This window comes from Eptatretus burgeri, chromosome 11, assembly GCF_056783735.1.
Source record: "Eptatretus burgeri isolate ZD-2024b chromosome 11, Ebu_testis_v1, whole genome shotgun sequence".
Taxonomy (NCBI): Eukaryota; Metazoa; Chordata; class Myxini; order Myxiniformes; family Myxinidae; genus Eptatretus; species Eptatretus burgeri.
The window spans coordinates 98,304,420-98,329,356 of NC_140971.1; the positions used below are offsets into that span (position 1 = coordinate 98,304,420).

The 24,937-nt window shown below is 42.4% G+C and overlaps 1 protein-coding gene across 11 annotated transcripts in view; it reads right to left on the reverse strand.

Moving 5' to 3' along the window:
- Positions 1 to 24,937, reverse strand: part of ABCC12 (ATP binding cassette subfamily C member 12) — a 192,921-nt gene that overhangs the window by 72,516 nt on the left and 95,468 nt on the right. For all 11 annotated transcript variants that reach the window (XM_085847594.1, XM_085847599.1, XM_085847593.1 and 8 more), the window contains 3 exons: positions 23,505 to 23,729; positions 18,582 to 18,653; positions 2,821 to 2,945 (listed from right to left, as the gene is read on the reverse strand). In XM_085847594.1, the coding sequence (XP_085703720.1) occupies positions 2,821 to 2,945; positions 18,582 to 18,653; positions 23,505 to 23,729 (422 nt within the window). The remainder of the gene's footprint in view (positions 1 to 2,820; positions 2,946 to 18,581; positions 18,654 to 23,504; positions 23,730 to 24,937) is intronic.

The window sequence follows — 24,937 nt, forward strand, 5'->3', positions numbered from 1 at the left end:
ATAGAGGACACTGCAAGGTTCACTTAACGAGGGCTCGTCATCCCGACATGTTCGAAACTCACGTGCTTTTCCTTACAAGCCTTTTCTATTTCACGAATCGCTCAGCACGCCAACATTTGATCTTAACTTTTGTTCTATTTTGTTTGTTTGGTGAACGACCACGCCCAAACAAATGGGTATCCTGTCCTGCTTCCCATCGTCAACGCCATCGTAAAGCTGCGGCAGCTCGACGCCAAGAAACCTTTCTTCTTCACCAACTGCTGGATAGGCGACGAGGGATTAATTTATCAACCAGACTTCATTTATAACAGGTCAATGCATTTTAAATGTGAATGAGATTGTTTTTGTTCTGGTTTAAACACCATCATCATAACCAGCACACTGAAAGGAATAATAATCAATCACCACGTTCTTATTCTTATTCTTCACAAAGATTATTTTCCAAAATTGTCCATCAGCTAAGTGCTTGGTCCACCAAACCTCCTCCGGAAATCTATACCTCCAACTTTCTTTCTGGATTCAACAAAAATTCTTACATCCCATTCCATGATCTTTATCTCCGTTTGTCCAATTTGGAAACTTGGAATCAGCATCCCTCCACTTCATGCCCCCCCCCACCACCTTTCTGCATCCTCCACCCCCTTCTGCATCCCTACACACCCCACCCACTCAGATCTTACCCCTCACCCTGCCCCACAAAGCCTCCCCCTCCCACCGCCACCCTGCACCCTCCCAATGCTTCTTCCTCTGTCCCTAACTGTGTGGACCTCATATATCTGAGGTCTCTGCTCTAACCTGACAGATCCATCAATCCAGGGTGCTGCCCATAAACTGAACATGTCTGTTTAACAGAATCCTTCCTCCCACAGGACGTCCCTGACTCCTTAATGTCTCTCCACGGCTTTTGCCTCCTCCGATTTGACAGGCCTGAACCCCACCCCGGCGACGGAGTTGCACTTTATATCAACAACTGAATTTCCCACTGTCCTTGCCCTGATCTTACACCTCCCAACCCCCAGGAGTACCTTTGGCTGCAACTTCCCCTCCTCTCCCATCTCTTGTTTGACTGTGTGTTGTACAATCCGTCCGCAGCCTGATGGAGTACTGCTCTTTCCTCTGGGCTGGTGTTCCTGCCTCCCACCTTTCTCGGCTTCACGCTGTGGAAACCAAGGCATTTCGGATCATTGGCATCTCCCGCAATGAGGCTGAGTCTTTGGGCCTCTCACTCTCTCACCGCAGGCTGGTCAGTGGTCTTTCTGTCTTCTACCGTTTCCTCTCCAGCCTCGCCCCCCCCCTGTTCTCTCTGCGATTTGTCCCCACCATATTTCCGCAGGGTGCTCAAGGTCCGCCAACAACCCCCTTCTGGTAAAACTACCGAAATCACGAATCACTGTTCACCTTCACTCTTTCATTCCTCTTTTTCTATTCTGCAACATCTTTCTGCAAGTTCTCACAGACGTTGGCAAGTTTGGCATTTCACTCAGATTGGCAGGGACTGCAAGCAGCCATCTCTCTTCAGGACTGGTCTCCCATGTCTGCTGCCCCTGATGTTAAATCAGCCTGGGAATTCTTCTACAGAAACCTGCTCGATCTCTCTCTGATGCACAGCTCCATCCCATCTCATCTTCAGTTATCCTGCACTTTTTCCTACCCATGGTACACTGAATCCTGTGCTGAGGTAGTGGCTTTGAAACAACTTGCCTTCTCTTCCTGGAAAGCAAACCTGACTAAAGGCAACCTCAGCTCATTCCACAAATAATTTGCAAAAAATGGTGTATGTGTCTCCCCCCTCTGAGAGGGGCCAGAAAACAACATCGGTCCAACCTCGAGAATGAACTTCCAAACTTGTCTCCCTCCTCTAAAACCTGGTGGTACCTTGTTAAGTGTGTCTCCAGAGTATGCTCCTACTCCAACCCTTCCCTTTCTTCCCAACTTCCCAACCACAACTGACTCCATTAATGAGAAGGCTGAATGCCTCAATTCTGCATTTGCTTCCAAATCATGTGTCCCCAGCCCCTCACTCTCTTTGTACCCAACCTACCAAGTCATACCCAACTGCTCCTGGGAACTGTTAATTTTGCACCTGAGAATGTGGAGAATTTTCTGGCAACCCTCGACTCTGATGTTGCAACTGCACTGGATGGCATCGGCTCACATGTCCTGCAAACCCATTCTGCTGCTCTTGCACATCCTCTTTCTCCTCTTTTCACCATATCCTTGGTGAGGAGTGGGCAGCCGAAATAATAAGATGATAATTTTTTCAAATTTGGTCAAAAACACAATATCACAAGAGCCGAAATGCACGTAAACCTTATTTCAAATATGCAGGATCACGACTCACCTCACAGAATTCAATCCTCTTTTTTCCGCGCCTGTTGAACCAACTTCCACATTCTTTTCAATCTCATTGTTCTCTGCAAGTCTTCAAGACAACTTGCTGTTCACCACCATCTCAGATCATCCCCCATCCAAAATCATGATACTTTCTACTTCCATTAACGCCCCCCCCCCCCACTCCTAAATCCAACCAACAATCAAATTTCCAGTTTTCCCTTCCTGAGAGTTTTCTTCTGTGTTCATATTGTCTACCTCAAGCATTCTACCTTCCTCCCCTACCCTGCATTCCCATCTCCACACCCATTGTTTGTCCAAGGCTCCCACTCCTTTGTCCTTAATCTCTGCCGTTGGTGTTTTTTTTTTTGTCCCTCTCCCTCTCCCTCTCTCTCTTTTTCCTTTTGTTCTGTTGCATCCTGATCCATTTAGTTCCAGCTCTTCCATGAGCCTTAACCTTGTATACAAAAAAAAACATTTAAAAAATACCTTTTTTCCTCGTATTCTTCTCCAAAGAGGATGTTTTCTCTCAAAGTCATGTGTAAAATCCATGCTTGTTGGGGGACATATGCAATGGAGCCGTTCACCGACACTTCCCCACTTTCAAGCTCCATCTACATGAAAGAAAATAAAACGTTTAACAGATGTACATGTCTGCTGTATTAAAGCTAAAAATAAATTCAGATTTTTGATGTCGAACTTTGAGCAACATTGTAACTGATCGGCCTGCCTGCCCCAAATCCACAACGAAGAGAGCACAATCTGCTGTGAGTACAACCACAACAAGATGGAATCCATAATACTTCAATTGGCTCTTAGATTGAGTGAAATTAATCTCAGTCTGCCATTGAACACGAGTTTTGAGGTGTAATTTATCTTGAGGATGTTGCTTCACCTTCTTAGGAATTTGATGTAAGTGTTGGTCATCTGACTTTGTGTGTGTATGTGTGGTGTGGGTGTGCTGTTATGCTTAAACATACCTGGATTATGATACTGTATCTCCAGAAGGTTATGAAAGATCAAATTGTGTTGGATGACAAAAAGGGTAGTAGATATAATCAAATTCAGAAAAACAAGTAAATGTGATATATAAATATATAGTAAAGCATGAGTGTCTGTCTGTCCATTCATTCCCAAACTGCTCCCTCAGTTTTGGCACGATCCCCATCAAACCCTCTGAAGAATGTTTATGGGTCCCATCGGATGCCCTCAGGTGGGTGGGAGGTTTCATAAATACCTCAAGACAAGTATGATTTTAATTTTGGATCAGGATGAAACAGCTCCCGATCTGGAAGTAAACACAATCACGGGTTCAGCAGAAACATTCGCTGGTGAGATAACATCGAAATATAATTGTCATTTTGAGTTTCCACCTGAACGACCATGCAATTATCCATTCGATGGTGGGTGGGAGGTTTCATAAATTTCTCAAAATAATGATTTGAATTTTAGATCTGCACGAGGTGTTTTGTATCCGTCCTTTCTCAACGGCAGATTCGTCTGTACTCGGTGTCACATGAGAACGGTGTCTTTTTTCGTTTACCTCACGTGTTTGTATAAAGTGTTTATATTTGTTTACCTCACGTGTTTGTATAAAGTGTTTATATTTGTTTACCTCACGAGTGTTTGCGTAAAGTGTTTATATTTGTTTACCTCAAGAGTGTTTGGATAAAGTGTCCATATTTGTTTACCTCAGGTGTGTTTGTATAAAGTGTCTATATTTGTTTACCTCATGAGTGTTTGTATAAAGTGTTTATATTTGTTTACCTCAAGAGTGTTTGGATAAAGTGTCTATATTTGTTTACCTCAAGAGTGTTTGTATAAAGTGTTTATATTTGTTTACCTCAAGAGTGTTTGGATAACGTGTCTATATTTGTTTACCTCATGAGTGTTTGCATAAAGTGTTGATATTTGTTTACCTCACGAGTGTTTGTCTAAAGTGTTTATATTTGTTTACCTCAAGAGTGTTTGGATAAAGTGTCTATATTTGCTTACCTCAAGAGTGTTTGGATAAAGTGTCTGTATTTGTTTAACTCAAGAGTGTTTGTCTAAAGTGTTTATATTTGTTTAACTCAAGAGTGTTTGGATAAAGTGTCTATATTTGTTTACCTCAAGAGTGTTTGGATAAAGTGTCTGTATTTGTTTAACTCAAGAGTGTTTGTCTAAAGTGTTTATATTTGTTTAACTCATGTGCGTTTGTAAAAAGTGTCTATATTTGTTTAACTCAAGAGTGTGTGTATAAAGTGTTTATATTTGTTTAATTCAAGAGTGTTTGGGTAAAGTGTTTATATTTGTTTAACTCAGGAGTGTGTGTATAAAGTGTTAATATTTGTTTAACTCAAGAGTGTTTGGATAACGTGTCTATATTTGTTTACCTCATGAGTGTTTGCATAAAGTGTTGATATTTGTTTCCCTCACGAGTGTTTGTATAAAGTGTTTATATTTGTTTAACTCAAGAGAGTTTGTATAGTGTTTATATTTGTTTAACTCAAGAGTGTTTGGATAAAGTGTCTGTATTTGTTTAACTCAAGAGTGTTTGTCTAAAGTGTTTATATTTGTTTAACTCACGTGCATTTGTATAAAGTGTCTATATTTGTTTACCTCAAGAGTGTTTGGATAAAGTGTCTATATTTGTTTACCTCAAGAGTGTTTGGATAAAGTGTCTGTATTTGTTTAACTCAAGAGTGTTTGTCTAAAGTGTTTACATTTGTTTAACTCACGTGCGTTTGTATAAAGTGTCTATATTTGTTTAACTCAAGAGTGTGTGTATAAAGTGTTTATATTTGTTTAACTCACGTGCGTTTGTATAAAGTGTCTATATTTGTTTAACTCAAGAGTGTGTGTATAAAGTGTTTATATTTGTTTAATTCAAGAGTGTTTGGGTAAAGTGTTTATATTTGTTTAACTCAGGAGTGTGTGTATAAAGTGTTAATATTTGTTTAACTCAAGAGTGTTTGGATAACGTGTCTATATTTGTTTACCTCATGAGTGTTTGTATAGAGTGTTTATATTTGTTTAACTCATGAGTGTTTGTATAGAGTGTTTATATTTGTTTAACTCATGAGTGTTTGTATAAAGTGTTTATATTTGTTTAACTCAAGAGTGTGTGTATAAACTGTTTATATTTGTTTACCTCAAGAGTGTTTGGATAAAGTGTCTATATTTGTTTACCTCAAGAGTGTTTGTATAAAGTGTTTATATTTGTTTAACTCAAGAATGTTTGTATAGAGTGTTTATATTTGTTTAACTCATGAGTGTTTGTATAGAGTGTTTATATTTGTTTAACTCATGAGTGTTTGTATAAAGTGTCTATATTTGTTTAACTCAAGAGTGTTTGGATAAAGTGTCTATATTTGTTTAACTCAAGAGTGTTTGGATAAAGTGTCTATATTTGTTTACCTCATGAGTGTTTGTATAGAGTGTTTATATTTGTTTAACTCATGAGTGTTTGTATAAAGTGTTTATATTTGTTTAACTCAAGAGTGTGTGTATAAAGTGTCGATATTTGTTTAACTCAAGAGTGTGTGTATAAAGTGTCTATATTTGTTTACCTCAAGAGTGTTTGTATAAAGTGTTTATATTTGTTTAACTCAAGAGTGTGTATATAAAGTGTCTATATTTGTTTAACTCAAGAGTGTGTGTATAAAGTGTCTATATTTGTTTACCTCAAGAGTGTTTGTATAAAGTGTTTATATTTGTTTAACTCAAGAGTGTTTGTATGAAGTGTTTATATTTGTTTACCTCAAGAGTGTTTGGAGAAAGTGTCTATGTTTGTTTAACTTAAGAGTGTGTGTATAAAGTGTTTATATTTGTTTAACTCAAGAGTGTTTGTATAGAGTGTTTATATTTGTTTAACTCATGAGTGTTTGTATAGAGTGTTTATATTTAACTCATGAGTGTTTGTATAAAGTGTTTATATTTGTCTAACTCAAGAGTGTTTGGATAAAGTGTCTATATTTGTTTACCTCAAGAGTGTTTGTATAAAGTGTTTATATTTGTTTAACTCAAGAGTGTTTGTATAAAGTGTTTATATTTGTTTAACTCAAGAGTGTTTGTAAAAAGTGTTTATATTTGTTTAACTCAAGAGTGTTTGTATAAAGTGTCTATATTTGTTTAACTCAAGAGTGTGTGTATAAAGTGTTTATATTTGTTTACCTCAAGAGTGTTTGGATAAAGTGTCGATATTTGTTTAACTCATGAGTGTTTGTATAAAGTGTTTATATTTGTTTAACTCAAGAGTGTGTGTATAAAGTGTTTATATTTGTTTAACTCAAGAGTGTTTGTATAGAGTGTTTATATTTGTTTAACTCATGAGTGTTTGTATCAAGTGTTTATATTTGTTTAACTCAAGAGTGTGTGTATAAAGTGTCTATATTTGTTTAACTCAAGAGTGTGTGTATAAAGTGTCTATATTTGTTTAACTTAAGAGTGTGTGTATAAAGCGTTTATATTTGTTTAACTCAAGAGTGTTTGTATAGAGTGTTTATATTTGTTTAACTCATGAGTGTTTGTATAGAGTGTTTATATTTGTTTAACTCATGAGTGTTTGTATAAAGTGTTTATATTTGTTTAACTCAAGAGTGTTTGGATAAAGTGTCTATATTTGTTTACGTCAAGAGTGTTTGTATAAAGTGTTTATATTTGTTTAACTCAAGAGTGTTTGTATAAAGTGTCTATATTTGTTTAACTCAAGAGTGTGTGTATAAAGTGTTTATATTTGTTTAACTCAACAGTGTGTGTATAAAGTGTTTATATTTGTTTAACTCAAGAGTGTGTGTATAGTGTTTATATTTGTTTAACTCAAGAGTGTGTTTCAAGTGTTTATATTTGTTTAACTCAAGAGTGTTTGTATAAAGTGTTTATATTTGTTTAACTCAAGAGTGTTTGTATAAAGTGTCTATATTTGTTTACCTCAAGAGTGTTTGGATAAAGTGTTTATATTTGTTTACCTCATGAGTGTTTGTATTCAGTGTCTATATTCATTTACCTCACGAGTGTTTGTATAAAGTGTCTATATTTGCTTACCTCATGAGTGTTTGTATAAAGTGTCTATATTTGTTTGCCTCATGATTGTTTGTGTAAAGTGTTTATATTTATTTACCTCATGATTGTTTGTGTAAAGTGTTTATGTTGTTACGGCTGTGGAAATTCGCAAACCACCATTCAGGACCCTCAGGTGAGATATCTCGATAGGTACATGTGTAGTTAGCCCAAACCCATTGTCTAGAGGGAATTTATGTGATTCATCAGGGCTGCGCGCTTTGAGATAGCCGTTTTTCTGTTCTCTTTATTTTGAACCAACCATGTCTGAACCGCCATCACACAACAACCACCTTAACCACCACACCAGCCATCGTCACCAACTACAACCATGCTCCAACCCTCAGACAACAACAAAAACGCCAACAGCCACGACCTTGACCTTCACAACTCAATCCCACAAACATCGCAAAACCGCCATTCCCAATGGCACCATAACCATCAACCCTCACCACCGAAAACCCTCCACCACCTTCACCTCTCTCCTTCTACGGCCATTCCCGCACCACCTGTGAACACTGAACGTCGGGCTGTCTCGGGCCCATTCGGTGATTGGTGCCGAACGCACCGAGCCGCGAGTGCAAATAGCGGCCTTTCCGAGGGAAAATTCGGATCAAAAACGCTACACGTCCACTTTTCCTCTGTCCAATTAGCGAGCGTGGGGCGGCTTGGCCCCGCATCCAGGCGCGTGTGTGTGAAGTCGATATATGCAAATTCTTGGATCAGGGGAGATTCACGCCCCCATTTCCTCCGACCAATGGGCGACCATGGCTCCGCCCCCGAGGTCATTCTGATCCGAATATTTGCATATTAGCTGCTTCTGCCAGCCTATAAGAAGGCGAGCGCAAGGCGAATGAAGTGAGTTGGGTTCTGGAGTCGGCTGAGAAGAGTTGCGGGATGAGGCAAAGGAGCTCGGGTCCGAGGCGAGAAGGACGGCGGTCGGCGACGAGGTTGCGGTGTGGGGAAATCACTCATCTCGTCGCGGGACCCAAGCAAGCCAGCCATTCTCCTCCCCCAGGGCATCAACAATTCCCCCTTTCCCCCACGCTGAGATAGTGCAAAAGGGGGCCCCGTTCCCACCCCACTCCAAACGTCGTGCCAACGATACCCACCAAGGAGCACGGAGTGGGGGCACAGCCGCGCGGCCACATTTGCGGCTCGCCCGCCAACGCGTCACGAGGACGCGGGTCGGCCCCCCCTCCCGGTCTCGCGGACCTGGCCGCTCCTCCAGGTCACGCGCACATTTGGCCTACAGGCCTGTCTGCCCCTTTGTCTATGAGGGTGGCTTCTTTCCTTTGCTTTGGTGTAAATGTGTGTTGGTGCCGTCTGTAAAGTAAAGCTGTATAAGTGTTGCCGTGTGTGCGCGTAGTCGGTATTAACTCTGCGTCGTTGTTGCTTTTGTTTTGGTTGCTATATGTGCATTTTGACTGTATGGTTGTATATATGTGCTTTCCGTGTGCCGGGAAATAAATGTGCATTGTGTGAACTGTTTTCCCGTTTCGCTACGTCCTTTCTTTATTGACCCTCCATCCTGCTTCACGTAAAGGGTTCGTAGTGGGTGCAAAATGCCCGATAAATAATCTGAACCATCGAGGTCGACGATAACACCACTCGGTTATCCTGATAGTACGGAACGGGCCGCCCAAGCGGCTCGTGTCCGGAGTCGACCTGCGGCGAGGTACGATCGCCCAGTTTACCATCCGCGTGGGTATTTTGGTAGGTCGAGTTTGGCGAACAACCCTATCCTACGCGGGTGGCCGATTGGCACGATTGTGGTGAGGTCGAAAGGCCCACCCGTGACTGGCTCCGGGCGATCGTTCCCGGAGGGTCACGACTGAATTGTCCGTCCAGTGGGCGACGCGGTCGCGATTCGAGTGACGTGGCCGTCCGCACGCCGGCGGGCGCGAATTCGCAACAATATATATTTTTTTATTTATACATGTGTGTATGTTCAAAAAAATGTATATAAATATAAATAAACATATATTCTCCACCGATCCAAAGTTTTAGAACACCCCCATTTTTCACTTTTTACTGAAATTTCAGCAGTTCATGCCCAGTGAATAACCTGAAATGGAACAAAGCTAAGCAATAAACTGCTAGAGGTTAAAATAAAAAAGTTTACATTACCAAAAACGGAAAAATAATGTAAATTTCAGAGTTGTTAAGAAAAGCCCTTTTCACGGAACAAGTAATGGGTTAGCAACTGCAGCTGTTCTGCAGCAATGGAAGTAAACAGCCTTGAAAGTTGATGCAAACAATACCTGCAGGTGTCCCAACTTTTGTTGATTAGTTACAAACCCTCTATCTGTATTAAAGTAGTGTTGGAACAGACTGTGTTGCTACACCTTCTGAAGCATTATTTGGACAATATTGCACTGAAAGAAGGGTGGAGCTATCATAATGGCAAGAAAAAGAGAATTAACAAAGGAAGACAGACAGACCATTATAACCCCGAAAAGTGTCGGCCTTTCCTTTGGAGAAATTGCAAAAAAGCCAAGGTGTCAGTGAGTACAGTTTCCTACACCATCAAAAGGCACTTGGAAACTGGAGGAAACTCTGACAGGAAGAGGTATGGCAGACCCAAAGCCACAACACAATCAGAAGACAAGTTTCTGAGAGTTAACAGTTTGTGTGATAGGTGGCTCACAGGAGAGCAGCTTCAAGCACAGCTTTACACTGGTCGGAGTAAGGAAGTCTCAGTTTCAACTGTGAAGAGAAGACTTTAAGCTGTAGGTTTGACAGGTCGAGAGGCAGTAAGAAAGCCATTGCTAAGATGGCAAATAAGAAAAAGAGGCTTTCCTGGGCTATGAAGTCCACCGCCAGTGGACGGCTGAAAACTGGAAGAAGGTCTTATGGACTGATGAATCAAAATTTGAAATCTTCGGTTCATCACGCAGGGTTTTTGTACGCCGTCGAGTAGGTGAAAGGATGGTTCCTCAGTGTGTGACACCAACTGTCAAACATGGAGGAGGAAGCGTGATGATCTGGGGCTCTTTTGCTGGATCCAGAGTTGGCAACTTGCACAGAGTGACTGGCACCCTGAACCACAGCATTTTGCTGCGCCATGCAATACCCTCTGGTCTACGCCTCGTTGGTCAGGGGTTCATCCTACAGCAAGATAACGACCCAAAACATACCTCCAGGCTATGTCAGAACAACCCTAGAAGAAAAGAACAAGACGGTAGGCTTCAAATTATGGAATGGCCAGCATAGTCTCCAGACTTAAACCCCATCGAGCTGGTTTGGGATGAACTGGACAGAAGGGTGGAAAGCAAAGGAACCTACACGTGCAACACATTTGTGGGAACTTCTGTAATAATGTTGGGAAGAACCTTCCGAACAATATTTGATTTCCATTGTAGAAAGAATGCCACGAGTATGTTTGGTTGTTATATCTGCTATAGGTGGCTACTTTGACGAGTCAAAATTTTAGATTAAATTTTGTTCAACAAAACGACTCCATGATTTCTTTTCCATCTGCAATTGTATATTTGTTCTGTGCTTTAATTTCAGAGTACATTGAAACATTAAACCACTTAAATTTCAGTAAAAACTGGAAAAATGGAGGTGTTCTTCAACTTTAGACCGGTGGAGGATATATATATATATATATATATATATATATATATATATATATATATATATATATATATATATATATATATATATATATATATATATATATATATATATATATATATATGAGGTGTGTTCAAAAAGCATCCAACCTTAATTTTTTGTGCGTAAACAAATGAAGCTAGGGAGGAGTGGTTTGGTGCACGTATGTAGGCGATCCTAATCCATATGCGTGAATATTTTCCCGCCTGCAGAAGCTGTCAGTCGCCGACAGACCACCGATGAGTGAGGAAGTGTAAGTGAGCGCTGTCGGATTTTCGTTTTTGACAAAATGACGGAAAAACTTGAACAACGCTACTGCATCAAATTGCGTGTAAAGCTTGGCGATTCCCAAGTGGAACCGATCCGCAAGATTCAACAGGCCTTCGGGAATGAAGCAATGGGGACCACACAGATAAAAGAGTGGTACAACCGCTTCAAAGATGGTCACACATCAGCGGAAAGTGAAGGACGTTCTGGTGGACCCTCAACATCCCGAAATGAGATCGTTATTGACCAAGTGAGGACCCTGCTGATGCAGGATCGTCGAATCACGATTAGAGAACTTGCACACGAGGCGGGCGTCAGCATTGGATCCGTTCATTCCATTGTGACTGAGGATTTGGGCTTAAGGAGAATCTCAGTGAAGTTCTTGCTAAAGCTGCTAACGATCGAGCAGAAGCAACTCTATTTGGAGATCGCACAGGACATGCCGGAGACTGTGAACAGCGATCACAACTTCTTCAACACAGTGATCACTGGCGATGAGACCACAGTGATCCATCATTTTGTCAAAAACGAAAATCCGACGGCGCTCACTTACACTTCCTCACTCATCGGTGGTCTGTCGGCGACTGACAGCTTCTGCAGGTGGGAAAATATTCACGCATACGACCTAGGATCGCCTACATACGTGCACCAAACCACGCCTCCCTAGCTTCATTTGTTTACGCACGAAAAATTAAGGTTGGATACATTTTGAACACACCTCGTACATATATATATATATATATATATATATATATATATATATATATATATATATATATATATATATATATATATATATATATATATATATATATATATATTGTTGTGGTTGACCAAATTCGCAAACCACCATTCAGGTCCCTTAGGTGAGATATCTCGGTAAGTATATGTGTAGTTAGGCCCAAACCCGTTGTCTAGAGGGAATAAATGTCATTCATGCGTGCTGCGACTCTTCAGGATAGCCGTTTTTCTTTTACTATCTTTATTTTGGACCAACCGCCATTATTACCACCACCAACCACGTCTCAACAGCCATCACAACAACAACCACCAACCACAACGCCGCTTCACCACAACCGCCACGACCTTTACCGTCACAACTCGCCACCATCGCATCACCGTCATCTCGCGCCACTCGTGGGCACCGATGCTGGACTCGTGTAGAGCGCGCACCGAGCAGCGTGTTCAAAAGCATCGCGGACTTTCCGCAGAAAAACGGATCAAAAACGACTCACGCCCACTTTTGTTCTGTCCAATCGGTGAGCGAGGGGCGATTTGGCCCCGCCTCCAGGGCGTTGGAGGGCGGTCGCTATATGCAAATTCATGGATCAAAAAGCATTCACGCCCACTTTTTCTCGGGCCAATGGGGAGCGAGGTGAAAGGTCGGAGGCAGAGGGTCAAAGATGAGAGAGCGAAGCCACGGCGCTTATAAAAACGACTGCGTTCGTCAGTCGAGTCGAATCCAGTGGAAGTTGAGAAGCAGTTCAGTTCGCAGGAGGAAGAGTTGAGTTGGAAGCAGAGGAAGAGCTCAGTGCAGTTGGGAGTTCGCGGAGTCGGAGTGAAGAGGACGGAGCTGTGGAGAGGCGGCGGCGGCGAAGGCGGACGAGGGGTGCTCGCGTCGGATTCGGGGAACTGAGGAGAGAGAAAGGCCGGCGGCGCGACCGAGGTCGTGGTGGAGACGCTCGTCGCGGGACCCGCGATTTTGGTGAAATCCTCATTTCCCCGAGCATCAGCAACCCCCTCCTGTTTCCCCCCGCGCTGAGATAGTGCGACAAAAGGGGGCCCCCTTCCCACCCCCTACCAGACACTGTCCGCGAGGCCCGCGGAGTTGAGGCACCACCGCCGCTCCGCGTCTCATCATCAGACGGGTAGGCCCGACACGGTCTCGGCCCCAGGCCCGCCTACCCCCTCATCCTGGAGGGTGGTTCTCTTTTCTTTTGCTTTGGGAATATGTGTTGTCGGCGCCGTCTGTGAAGTAAAATTGTATAAGTGTTGCCGTGTGCTCGCGTAGTCGGTATTAGATCTGCATTGTCGCATTTGCTTTTTGTCTTCTTCTTTTCTATGTGCTTTTGGTGGAATTGTATATGTGTGCTTCCCGTGTGCCGCGAAATAAATGTGCTTATTATTGAACTGTTTTCCCGCTTCGCTTCGTCATTTCTTTCATTGAATCCTCATCTTGCTTCACGTAAAGGGTTGGTAGTGGGCTGAATACGCCCGATAATTAATCGAACCGTCGAGGCCGACGATAACACCGCTCGGTTATCCCGATAGTACGGAACGGGTCGCTTAAGTGGCCTGTGTCCGAAGTCGACCTGCGGCGAGGTGCGATCGCCCGGTCTACCCTCCGTGTGGGTACTTAGGTAGGTCGAATTTGGCGAGCAACCCTATCCCACGCGGGGGCCGATTGGCTCGATCGCGGTGAGACCGAAAGGTCCACCCGTGACTGGTTCCGGCGTTAGTCCGAGAGGGTCATGACTGGATTGTCCGTCCGGTGGGCGACGTGCCGCGATTCGAGTTACGTGGCCGTTCGCACGCCGGCGGGCGCGAATCCGCGACAATATATATATATATATATATATATATATATATATATATATATATATATATATGTATATACATACATACATCCACAGCATAATTTTTGGTAATTGGCATCAGTTGATTGGAGTGTCTATTACCAATTACTGATTACAGTGCTGTATACAACCCAAAAAAATTACCCCCGTGTGGGGGTGACAGTCATCTCTATAATACCACAAGTTCTCAATGTTCAGTTCAGGTAACCGCGAAACAGTCCAAACTAACCGTTTCGATTGAAATAGTTTACAGAGATACACTAGGATAATACTACTAATGGCATAATTAATAAATATGTATTGTTCATTTCGTACCCGGATTAACACATCAGAATCACCAGTAAGTGCAATACGTGGTTTTCCGGTTCGTCCACTCTCTGGGGACATTTCACTTCCGGTTGCAGAAAAAACGAAAAAATAGGCTTAATTCTCGGAGATTATGATAATCCTGTAGATTATTCTTCACTGATTATAATGCAACTTTCAGAATGAAAATTGGTCAAGTATTTATAGAGATATTGAGGTTTGAAAAATCGTGCGAGTGAGCAAATTCATTAATTATTAATTCCACAGAAGTTTCGTGAGACTGCACAAAGTAACATGTCAGGTATGAAAAAAAATTTTGTATGCCAGATTCATTAATTATTAATTCATTAATTATGGAATGTACTCATTGATATATTAATCAGAAAGCCTGAAGCATGTAGCATAATTTATCACTTCTCCCATCATCCGGGATCCGTGGCCTCGCCCCACAGCCCGCAGCCCTCTGTCTGCCGGTGATTATGTTAGATATCGGCACGATCGAGAGGAGCCTGTGAATTATCCCTGCTGATGCACTGAATTGATGCAATCGTTCGGCCAGAATATTCGTTGTCAAGATGTTGCGTGATAAAATCACCAATACAGTCACTCGAATTTATACCGCCGACATACTTCTTAACAATTACCTTCGCCCCAGAAACCACAGTCAATCTGAACCACGCTGGCCACTGCTCAGAAGCCATGACCGGACTACTGCACAGTTCTACTACGCAGTTTGGTTAAAGATGACTCGGCATTTTGGCGCGCGCGCACGAAATTATATTTTGAAAATAAATGCCGACGTTTGCATTTCGGGTTTTGAAACTTTTGCACCTTCGGCAGAAAATGTACAAATAGAAAAGGCTAAAAATGTGTTTTATATTTATATTTCATTTCTCCTTCCTTCCTTCTTTGTGAATCGCATCGGCGTTTTTGGCCATCTTCCAGATCACGTGACGATCAAATGGGAAGGAAATTCAAAAATCTGTCCAGTTTGATACAAGATAATATTTTTTACTATTATAATCAATAAACAGTTGCCGAATATCTTGTCAAATGGCAGATGAGATAGGTTTTGAAAATGGCGATTTTTATAACTTACGTGACCTCGTCCCTGACCTTGAACCCGGACAAAAGTTATATCGTTGTGCAACACTCATCGACCTCAACCCACATACTAAGTTTCATCAAGATCAGAAAGAAAAATTGTTGATGGACGTACGGACGGACGGACGTACATTTGGTCCGGCCTTATTAGGTCATCTCAGCAGAGATGACCTAAATATTGAGTAATTTTCAACCTTGTTTTGGGCAAATTTAAAAAACAACGTTGCATTGCGGACGTTTTAAGGTGATGTACATAGCTGTTTTATAGACAACTAGCAATTGTTGTGTGATGGGTAGAAAAACAAAATTTGGCTCGGTAATTTAGAAAACATGTAAATACGGCAAACGGCTCGGAAATCGGGACTTATCAATGTTATTTTTCTTTGAAACTCACAAAGAGAAACAACATGCATTTCTAAAGCATACCCGATTCATATAAAATAACCAATTGCTTTCGAAATAACTGCTAGTACGAGTGAAAACGCGATTGCTCATATGCTGCCGAGGTTAAAAGTTAAAAGCTACTGTACGTCCTTCCTGGCCGAGGACGTCTTGACGTCATACGTTCTCGGCATACCGAGTGTATCAAAGCATCAGTTAAGATTATTTTTTCACATTTCAAAATCTAACTGACAGTATTCTGGGATGCTTGAGTAGTCTGGATTGTTCAGTGCTGCTTTTGTAGCATACGTTAATAAAATAAACTGTATATATATATATATATATAATGATGGATGGATGACTTTGCCTCACATGAACTGCTGGATGTCCTTCGGGTTTTACAGGCATGACGGGGTCATTATCACGATGTTGGCCGAAGTCAGGAGAATTTCGTAATTGCATTTATACTTCCCCCGACTGCTTAATATCAGTGCATTTATACTTCCCCCGACTGCTTAATATCAGGAAGCATCAGTGGTGCTTCCTGGTTGTGATTTGTGAATGTAACATAATGTGCCCATGCGGCAGATGGCACTTGTTGGAGCCAAATTCAATCTGGCGTCACCAGTCACAGTGAGTGGGGCATAAAACACCAGTTTATAAGTCTAAAGGGCTTCAAAAGTCAACAAGTGGAATGAACAGCAATATGTTGCCCTGATAAGCTCTAATTAGGATTAAACCAGGTCGGTAGCTTTGCTTTTTATCTGCTTTGTGACAGCTTTTGACTTTGCCTCATATGAACTGCTGGATGCCCTTCGGGGTTTGCAGGCATGACACGCCATCGTGATGAGGTCCAGCACAAGCTGAATCCCCCAGTTTTGTCCCTTTCCCATCTGTGACTGAATCAGGAGTGAGGTGCCTTCATTTCTTTCGATTCATTTTTATCTCACTGCATATAATTCGTTATTTATTGATTGCTTGGAGGGTGAAGGGGATTATTTTGGGATTGAGAAAGGCAGAGAGGGGGATTGTTGGAACGGACCGATGGAGGATTGTATTCCCTTCCTTCCCTCCCTACCCACCATCGTCTCCTCCGCCATGACCGCCATTCCTTGGTCATGTCCTTTGGTTTTGGGAAATAAACCTGTTGGTTTAAACAAAAGCTTTAAGGTTCTCGTATTTCTCCTCACGATTCATGTGCACGTAGTCCGCCATCATTTGGAACGTCTCCACAGGACTGTAAACTGTTCGGTACATCACAGGATTTTAACCTTCCGCCGCAATGAGCTCGATGTAAGTCGAGCCATTTACGCTACAATTTATACTTTGGTTGCTATCTCCATTTGAGGGTTTCTAATGAAAAAAACAAGGACAAATGTGTCCAAGAGCCACATCCTAAAGGTTTTGTCTTCACCAGAAGAAGAACAAGAAGAGGAAGAAGAATTTAAAAAAACAAACAAACAAAAAACAACAACAACAACTTCCGATATTGCGTCACGTGCCGTCACGTCATGTCCGTCATGGACGATCTTCGTTCATGACGAGAAAATAGTGTATTTACGAAATTACAATATATTAAATGGAATAATCTTTAAATAGTAACGTGAACTTTTCGAAACTTAAAAGCAAATGTCCGAATATATTTAATAGTTCATGATGGACGCTCTCAAAAGGCACCCTCAATGCTCGGATGTGTACAGGTGTTTAGTATTTAAGGAGATCCGGATCCTGTATATAAAAGAGCCGAGTCCAAAAGGTTTTGTTAGAAGAAGAAGAAGAAGAAGAAGAAGAAGAAGAAGAAGAAGAAGAAGAAGAAGAAGAAGAAGTAGAAGAAGAAGAAGAAGAAGTAGAAGAAGTAGTAGAAGAAGAAGTAGAAGAAGTAGTAGTAGTAGAAGAGGAAGAAGAAGAACAACAACAACAACACTGAGCGCCGCGTCTCGCAAGAAAGAAATTTTTTTGGTAAAGGCTAATGAAAATGGATAATAAACTCAATAATGTTTGGACGTACACCCACCACCACCCCACTCCAAACCCAAACCCCTATGCATTCGGTACATAATTTTTGAATGGCCCCCAAGATAAGACCTCATTAAGAGGTCGGAGATATCGATAATTATTGTAAGAAATGAAATACTGTATATCTCACCTGTGATTGAATATTTCTGTGATAGTGACCAGAAACAATTTGAAAAAATAAAACAAAAAAATGAACGGTTGCCAAGGTTACTGGCTCAACCCACTACGATATCCCATCACTGAATTTTTACACTGAATTCCCGTTTTTACCAACAACACACACTCCCAAAAATTGCTCATTTGAGATGAGACATTGAAGATCAAAAATAAAATCATATTGTTAACGTGGTTCTTTTAAACTATAGGATGAATATTTGGAGGTGTATATTTGGTGAAATTAGCTAAGATGGTAACCTTTTTTTTCTTCAACCTCTTATTTCACCCTTAAGAGTTAAGTTGTTCAATGGGCAGTAAAATTACCTCTAAATCTATGAATGTACTATTTTTTGTTTTTCAAAGATTAGCGCAGTTGAGAGGTCACGTGACTCCTTCCTCGATCTTACTGATCATGGTGAGATCTAAATTAACAGTTATTTTTCACATTTCATACCATACATGACGATCGGAGTTCACCACCTCACCAATTATATTGGTATCTGGGTTGAAATCCGAAGAAAGTTTGGCTTTTTATGAAGCATTGAAAAAATGAACCAACATTTGTGGAGACGGTGACAGGTGGCAGCTCGAGTGTTTATAAGTTATGAATTGTGAGAAAATGACTGTTTAAACCCCATATTTAGGTGCACCGTGGTGAACAATGTGATCCTATAAAAAGTTTCGTGGTGATTAACCTTGGGAGCTCAGAAGAGTAGGGTCACAAACAAACAAACAAACATTTCACTTTTAAATATGTTGAAAGATACATACACAGACACATACCTGGCCCAACAATGATGCAACCAAAGAGCTCTTCCCACTGCCAACATTTCCACACACTCCAAGAAGCTCTCCCTATTCAAAACATAAAGTGAAATAGGAAGTGTTACATTTTCAAACTTGCAAAAGAATACAATGAGTATTAGCCCACTCAAGGAAATCCGATATAGGAGTAGGCCATTTTTCCCATCATGCCGACACATTATCAACACCACAATAATTAAATCCTCCATTTTATCGACTTAATTTGACTTGGGGAGGGGGTTCGGAAAGGAGCAGGAAACACATGGACATTGATGTGACGTGACATGTGTGTATGTGTATTTACACACATATATATTGTTGCATCAGGATGTGCTGCCAATGCAGACCTTGTGCGCTGGAAATCTCAGACCTCCGCGACTGGTGAGACAAAATTTACACAAGTCGCTGTGAGAGGACAGCGCTTATGTTCCTATCCACACTCTAATAGTAACTGCCTTCATTACAGCGTGATATTTCCCTGAGGCTGGTCAAAATGGCCGAACCGGACGGTCATTCTCGCACGCGGAAATCGAAAGCTTTGCCTCTTGCAAACAACATATTTTGAAAAAGAAATACGGGATGCTTTCAAAATAGGAGCGCTTACCCAATGGAGAATCTTTTAACAAATCAAATGGAAGACCAAGAAGGAACCCCAAGAAGTAAAGAGCAAAGATGGAGTCATCGGTCGGAACCTGGATAGGATTCGGGTTTCAGTCGCGACCCCACTCCCCTCAAACCCATCCAGGTGCAGCCAAGTGAGCCTTACAGAAAAAGAATTTCTGCAATAATTCACTTCTCCTTAGAGAGACTGATAATAAAAGAGAGGAATAGAGAGTAAAAGAGATTAATTTATATCTCAAAATTACATGATGATTGGATGGAAGATTTGTCCGGTGTTCCTAAAGGTGTGATTTATGCAGGGAAGGGTTGAAGGGTGTTTCAAATATTAGGAATAAACGGTATCAACTTCGCTTTGCTTGGACGAATTATTCTTTGTTGAAAATTTTTTTTTTTAATGAAGGATCCTCAGGTGAGGGATGAATAATCACTGACAGCACAACTACTTCAGGCTCTCTCACAGACATCACAATCATGACACATGTATTCAATCATTAATTCATATCCGAAACTCATCACTTTCTGTAACCACCTTAGCTTGTTGCACCCAACTGTCCCTGGACTCTGTGTCCTTTTCGTCTGACAAAGTGGAGAGCTTGCTGTCAAACCTCGACACAGATACTGAAACTGGTCCAGACAGTATAAGCCCACGTGTCGTCAAAATCTGCTCCTCTGCTCTTGCTCACCCTCTCTCTGTTCTATTCACCCTCTCATTTGCTCAAGGTCGTCTGCCATCTGCTTGGAAATCAGCAAACATTACTGTCCTGCATTAAAAAGGTTCAAAAACAGATCCCTGCAACTACAGACCAATCAGCCTTCTCCCAATCATGAGCAAGGTTATGGAATCAATCATCACTTCAGACATTAAATCCTTCCTCTTCTCCAATGGCTTCATTTCCGATCATCAATTTGGTTTCAGACCAGGTCACTCTACCCTGGATATGCTGCTTCTTCTCTCCCAACAATGGATGGAGGTCCTGAATGCCAGACATGAGATCAGAGCCATATCCCTCGACATATCGCGTGCTTTTGACACAGTCTGGCATCCTGCCCTGCTCACCAAACTCTCTTCCTATGGTATCCAAGGCCATCTCCACTCATGGCTCACAGACTTCCTCTCCTGTCGTAGTCAACGTGTGGCCCTCAATGGAGTTCTTCCATCCCCTTTTCCTGTCCAGGCTGGAGTTCCTTAAGGTCGCGTTCTGGGCCCTGTTCTTTTTCTGGTTCTCATCAATGATCTCTCCAACTCTCTGGAAAATCCTCTTTATCCCTTTGCTGATGACTCCACCCTCATCAAGTAGCAGCTTCTTTGCTCACTGCAGATCTGGATAAAATCAAAAACATGTCCAACACATGGAACATGCATTGTAAGGACTTTCAGGTCCTTACACGACAGGGACTTTCAGGAAGGAAAGCAGGGAATTTTAAGGAGGTGAGTTTGGGGTGGATTAGCGGGGGTAGAAAAGATCGAGGATTTTGATGGGGGAAGATAAGAGGTGATTGTGCACAGCTGTTTTGAAGGCCTGGAGGGAAGAATGGCATTGAAGAGAGTGAGGGAGTTTATTCGAAAGGTGGGGAAAAAAAGAGGAATGAAAGAGTGAAGGTGAGCAGTGATTCGTGATTTTAGTAGTTTTACCAGAAGGGGATTAATGGCATTCCTTGAGCGCCATGTGAAAATATGGGGGTGGGGTGGGGGGGAGGACATAGCGCAGATAGAGCGGGGGGGGGGAGGGGGGAACGAGACCAGAGAGGAGACGGTAGAAGACAGAAAGACCACCGACCTGCATGCGGTGAGAGAGCGAGAGGCTCAAAGACTCAGCCTCATCGTGGGAGATACCAATGATCCTCAATGTCCTGATTTCCACAGTGTGAAGACGCATAAGGTGAGAGGCAGGAACACCAGCCCGGAGGGGAGAGCAGTCCTCCATCAAGCTGCGGACGAAAGCTTTGAATGTGGTCAGGAGCTCAGGTGGGCCGAGGAAGAAATTTGTATGATGGAAGATTCCGCGTCAGCGACTGGCTTTGGAGGCCAGGTTGGAAATGTGGCTTTCCCAAGAAAGATCGTGGCAGATAGTGAGACCCAGAAGCTTGAATGAAAGGACTTCTTCCAGAGGATTGTTGCGAAAATAAATGGGGGGGGGTCGAAACAGTCCTTTCAGAGAGACATAGTGGGAGTGTGAGATTTGTCAGGATTGAAATACATGTTCCACGTGTTGGATCAGTTTGTGATTTTATTCACATCTGCAGAGAGCGAAGAAGCTTCTGCTTGCCAATCTGAGTGATGACAGATGGTACGGCAGAGGGTGGAGTCATCAGCAAAGAGATATAGAGGATTTTCCAGAGAGTCGGAGAGATCGTTGATGAAAACAAGAAAAACATGGCCCAGAACGCTACCTTGAGGAACTCCAGCCTGGACAGGAAGAGGGGATGAAAGAACTCCATTTAGGGCCACACGTTGACTGCGACAGGAGAGAAAGTCTGCGAGCCATAAGTGGAGATTGCCTTGGATACCATAGGAAGAGAGTTTGGTGAGCAGGGCAGGGTGCCAGACCATGTCAAAAGCAGGCAATATGTCTAGGGATATGGCTCTGTTTTCATGTCTGGTATTGAGAGATATGTCAGGTTGGAGTGGAGACCTTGGATGTTTGAGGTCTACACCGTGAGGGACAGCGAGAAGGCCGTTGGGAGGGTTTGGGATGGGAGTGATGCTGGGAGAGTGAGGGACTGGGGTGAAGGGGAGGTGACTTGGAGGGTGTGGGATGGGGGAAAGATGGGAGGAGCAGGACATGGGGTCAGCTTCAAGGGGACGGGGAAGAGGGGTCTGCTGAAAGGGATCGGACAAAGGAGAAGCTGAGAGAGGCGGGACGGAGTGTGTCAAGGATAGAACATTTCCTGTAACCAGGGACTAGTTATAAGGAAGGTGTCCTCTTTTCATGTATGCCATGAGTGGTGGCATAGTTGACATAGGTATTAGATAGAAAAGTGTAATTCATACGTGTCCTCTCTGTAAGAGCAGACAAGGCACCAGCAAAGGTAATGAGACGGGTGGATTTGGATGTGTTCATCTGTGGGCCGATAAACCAATCTCATGGCCCGTGCTCTGAGTAAAAGAAGTCCGCCATTGCACCTACCAACACAAAGACCCCTCGGGGGTGATGTTATTGGCAGGCTGAAGGTGTATCATTGCTTTGGACAACATCCCATTTGGTGCAACCTCATTGCACAATGATGGGCCATGAGCAACGTGTGCTCAAAGGCCTGCGGCATGGCTATAGGGGTGGGGATAAAAGACCGCGCATGGACGCTCGTAATTGCTCTCGAGTCAGGACATCGAGGGCTTTGTGAGTTGGAGCAGTCAGGACTTCGTTGTCTCTGTAGATCGTTTCAGGGTGACGAGCTAGTGCTGTTGAGAGACCAGCCCAGCTGGTTGTGTGTCCAGAGAACCTGCTGATGTTCCCCCAAGATCTCCCCCCACCCAAGCTGCCCAAACTGGAGAGTTACCCATGCTATATCTAGGAGTCCTTGCCTAGTTTCCACCCTTTGTGCATGAGTGATTGAGTGCTTGAGGGGCCATAAGTTTCAACATAGCTGTATTAAGAGCATTCATTTCAGATTCCTGAGTTCAGTTTGTATATATATATATATTTATTTATTTAAATCTGCCTTTTGTCTGAGATTTTCATTTGTGTTGTCTTGTGCTTTGAAAATAAATAAACCTGCTATTCGTTAGGAATCCACCTGATTCCCACCTTTTGCACACACAAACCATTATGGCCCATTTTGAAATCCCTGTGAGAGACATAAATTGGGTTAAAAAAAAAAAAAAACAATGTTCTAAGAGACCAGCGGGATACAGATGCCATCCGGGAGAAGGAACTGCATTTCCTGCTTGAGGGCTTCATTTAATTCGGCCATTCATGAAACACATTGCTTCAGCGTGGCAGGGCCGTGTTAGCGACTCCGTCGACACGACAATATTAATGAAGTGCTGAATATGATTAACTTTGCTCCCTTCATGAGCAAATGCCTTTGCATTTTCTTCAAATAATTTGCTTCAATCAAGAACCCAAGTTTCTTCTTCGTCAATGTCACAAGTTCTTCAAAAGCACAAAATATGTGTCCTCAAATTACATGATAAAGGAAGGAATTGAAAGAACGTTGATCAAAGTTTGTCAATCACCACGGGAAGTAAGAAGGTTCTGACATTTTGTGTGTTAGCCCTTCATCAGAGCAAAATGTGTGGCTAAAATGCATTTTATAATTCACATCATATACTCGACTTACCCTCTTCAGGTACAAATTCATTTTCTGCAATGATGGCTTGTCTTTATCCGGTACTGAATTACAAGTAGAAGTGCCTTCAGACGCAGCTTGTTTTGTAGTTGAAGATACCGAGGGCAGAATTGTATGAGATGACCAGTTCAGCACGGCATTTTGCATTGTCACTGCAAACTGGGAATCTTTTTGAATTGTCACGTAGGATTTTGGTTCTTTCAGCATCATCAGCCTCTGCAGCCGGTCAAAAAAAAACAAAAGAATAGATGTGACTCGTATACTGTGGACTGCAAAAGTATTCACCCCCACCCCCTCCAACGTTTTCACATGTTGATACCACGTGAACTTGTTTTTCCATGATGCTTTCAAATCAAACTTAATATATAGGGTCTTCACAAACTACCCCAAAATGATAAAGCCAAAAAATTCAGATAAAATGTGAATAAGTTTGATTAACAGAGAAGATCAGATGATTCTAAGTTGCATAAGTGTTCAAACCCTTTACCTAATGAACCCAAAGTCACTTCAGGAGCAAATTATTTGTTTGAAAGGTTACAGAATAAGTGTAATAGGTTTCACCTGTATGTAATCAGTGGCTCAACCGAGAAATTAATCTTCCTCACTTATCGAAGGAGTTTGAAGCTGAAACTCATTCAATCAACAAGGCAAACATGAAGACCAAGGAGCTTTCCAAATAGGTCAGGCATGAAGTGGTGGAGAATCACCATTCAGGAGAGGGTGATAAGAAGATTTCAAAGTCACTCATTACCCCTGTGAGTACGATGAAATCCATCATGAAAAATTGGAAGACGTATCATACCACCCAGACTCTACCAAGATCAGGTCGCCCGTCCAAACTCAGCAGCCGGGCACGAAGGAAACCGGTTCGGGATGTAACTGTAAATCCAACAATGATTTTGAAAGATCTGCAATGATCTATTTCCGAGATGGGGGGTCATTGTTCATCAATCAACAATATCCCCTTCACACACACACACACACATATATATATATATATATATATATATATATATAGTTGTGGTTTCTAACCACTCCGGCGTGCGAGCGACCGCTTTTAACTAATCGCCGCCGCGCGCCCATCGGGACGTGGCAAACCCAGTCGCAGCTTTCGGATCAACGCCGAAATCCAGCTACGGGTGTGTTTTTAATCACACCATAAATCAGCCAACTATTCTGTCCATGCGTGACAGGGTCCGATTGCCGAATTGTCGATTTACCTAAGTATGCGCGTAGACAGTAATGCCGGGGATTTATACCTCAACGGGACCTGCTTGGAAACGAGCCGCTTAAGCAGCTCGCTTCGTTTGCGATTTGCCGAGCAGTGTATTATCACGAGGCCCCGTTGGACCCGATTATCTTATCGGCTATTAAAAGCCAGCTAATATTCTGAACGCAATGACGGCAGCTCAATTGAGGGAAAG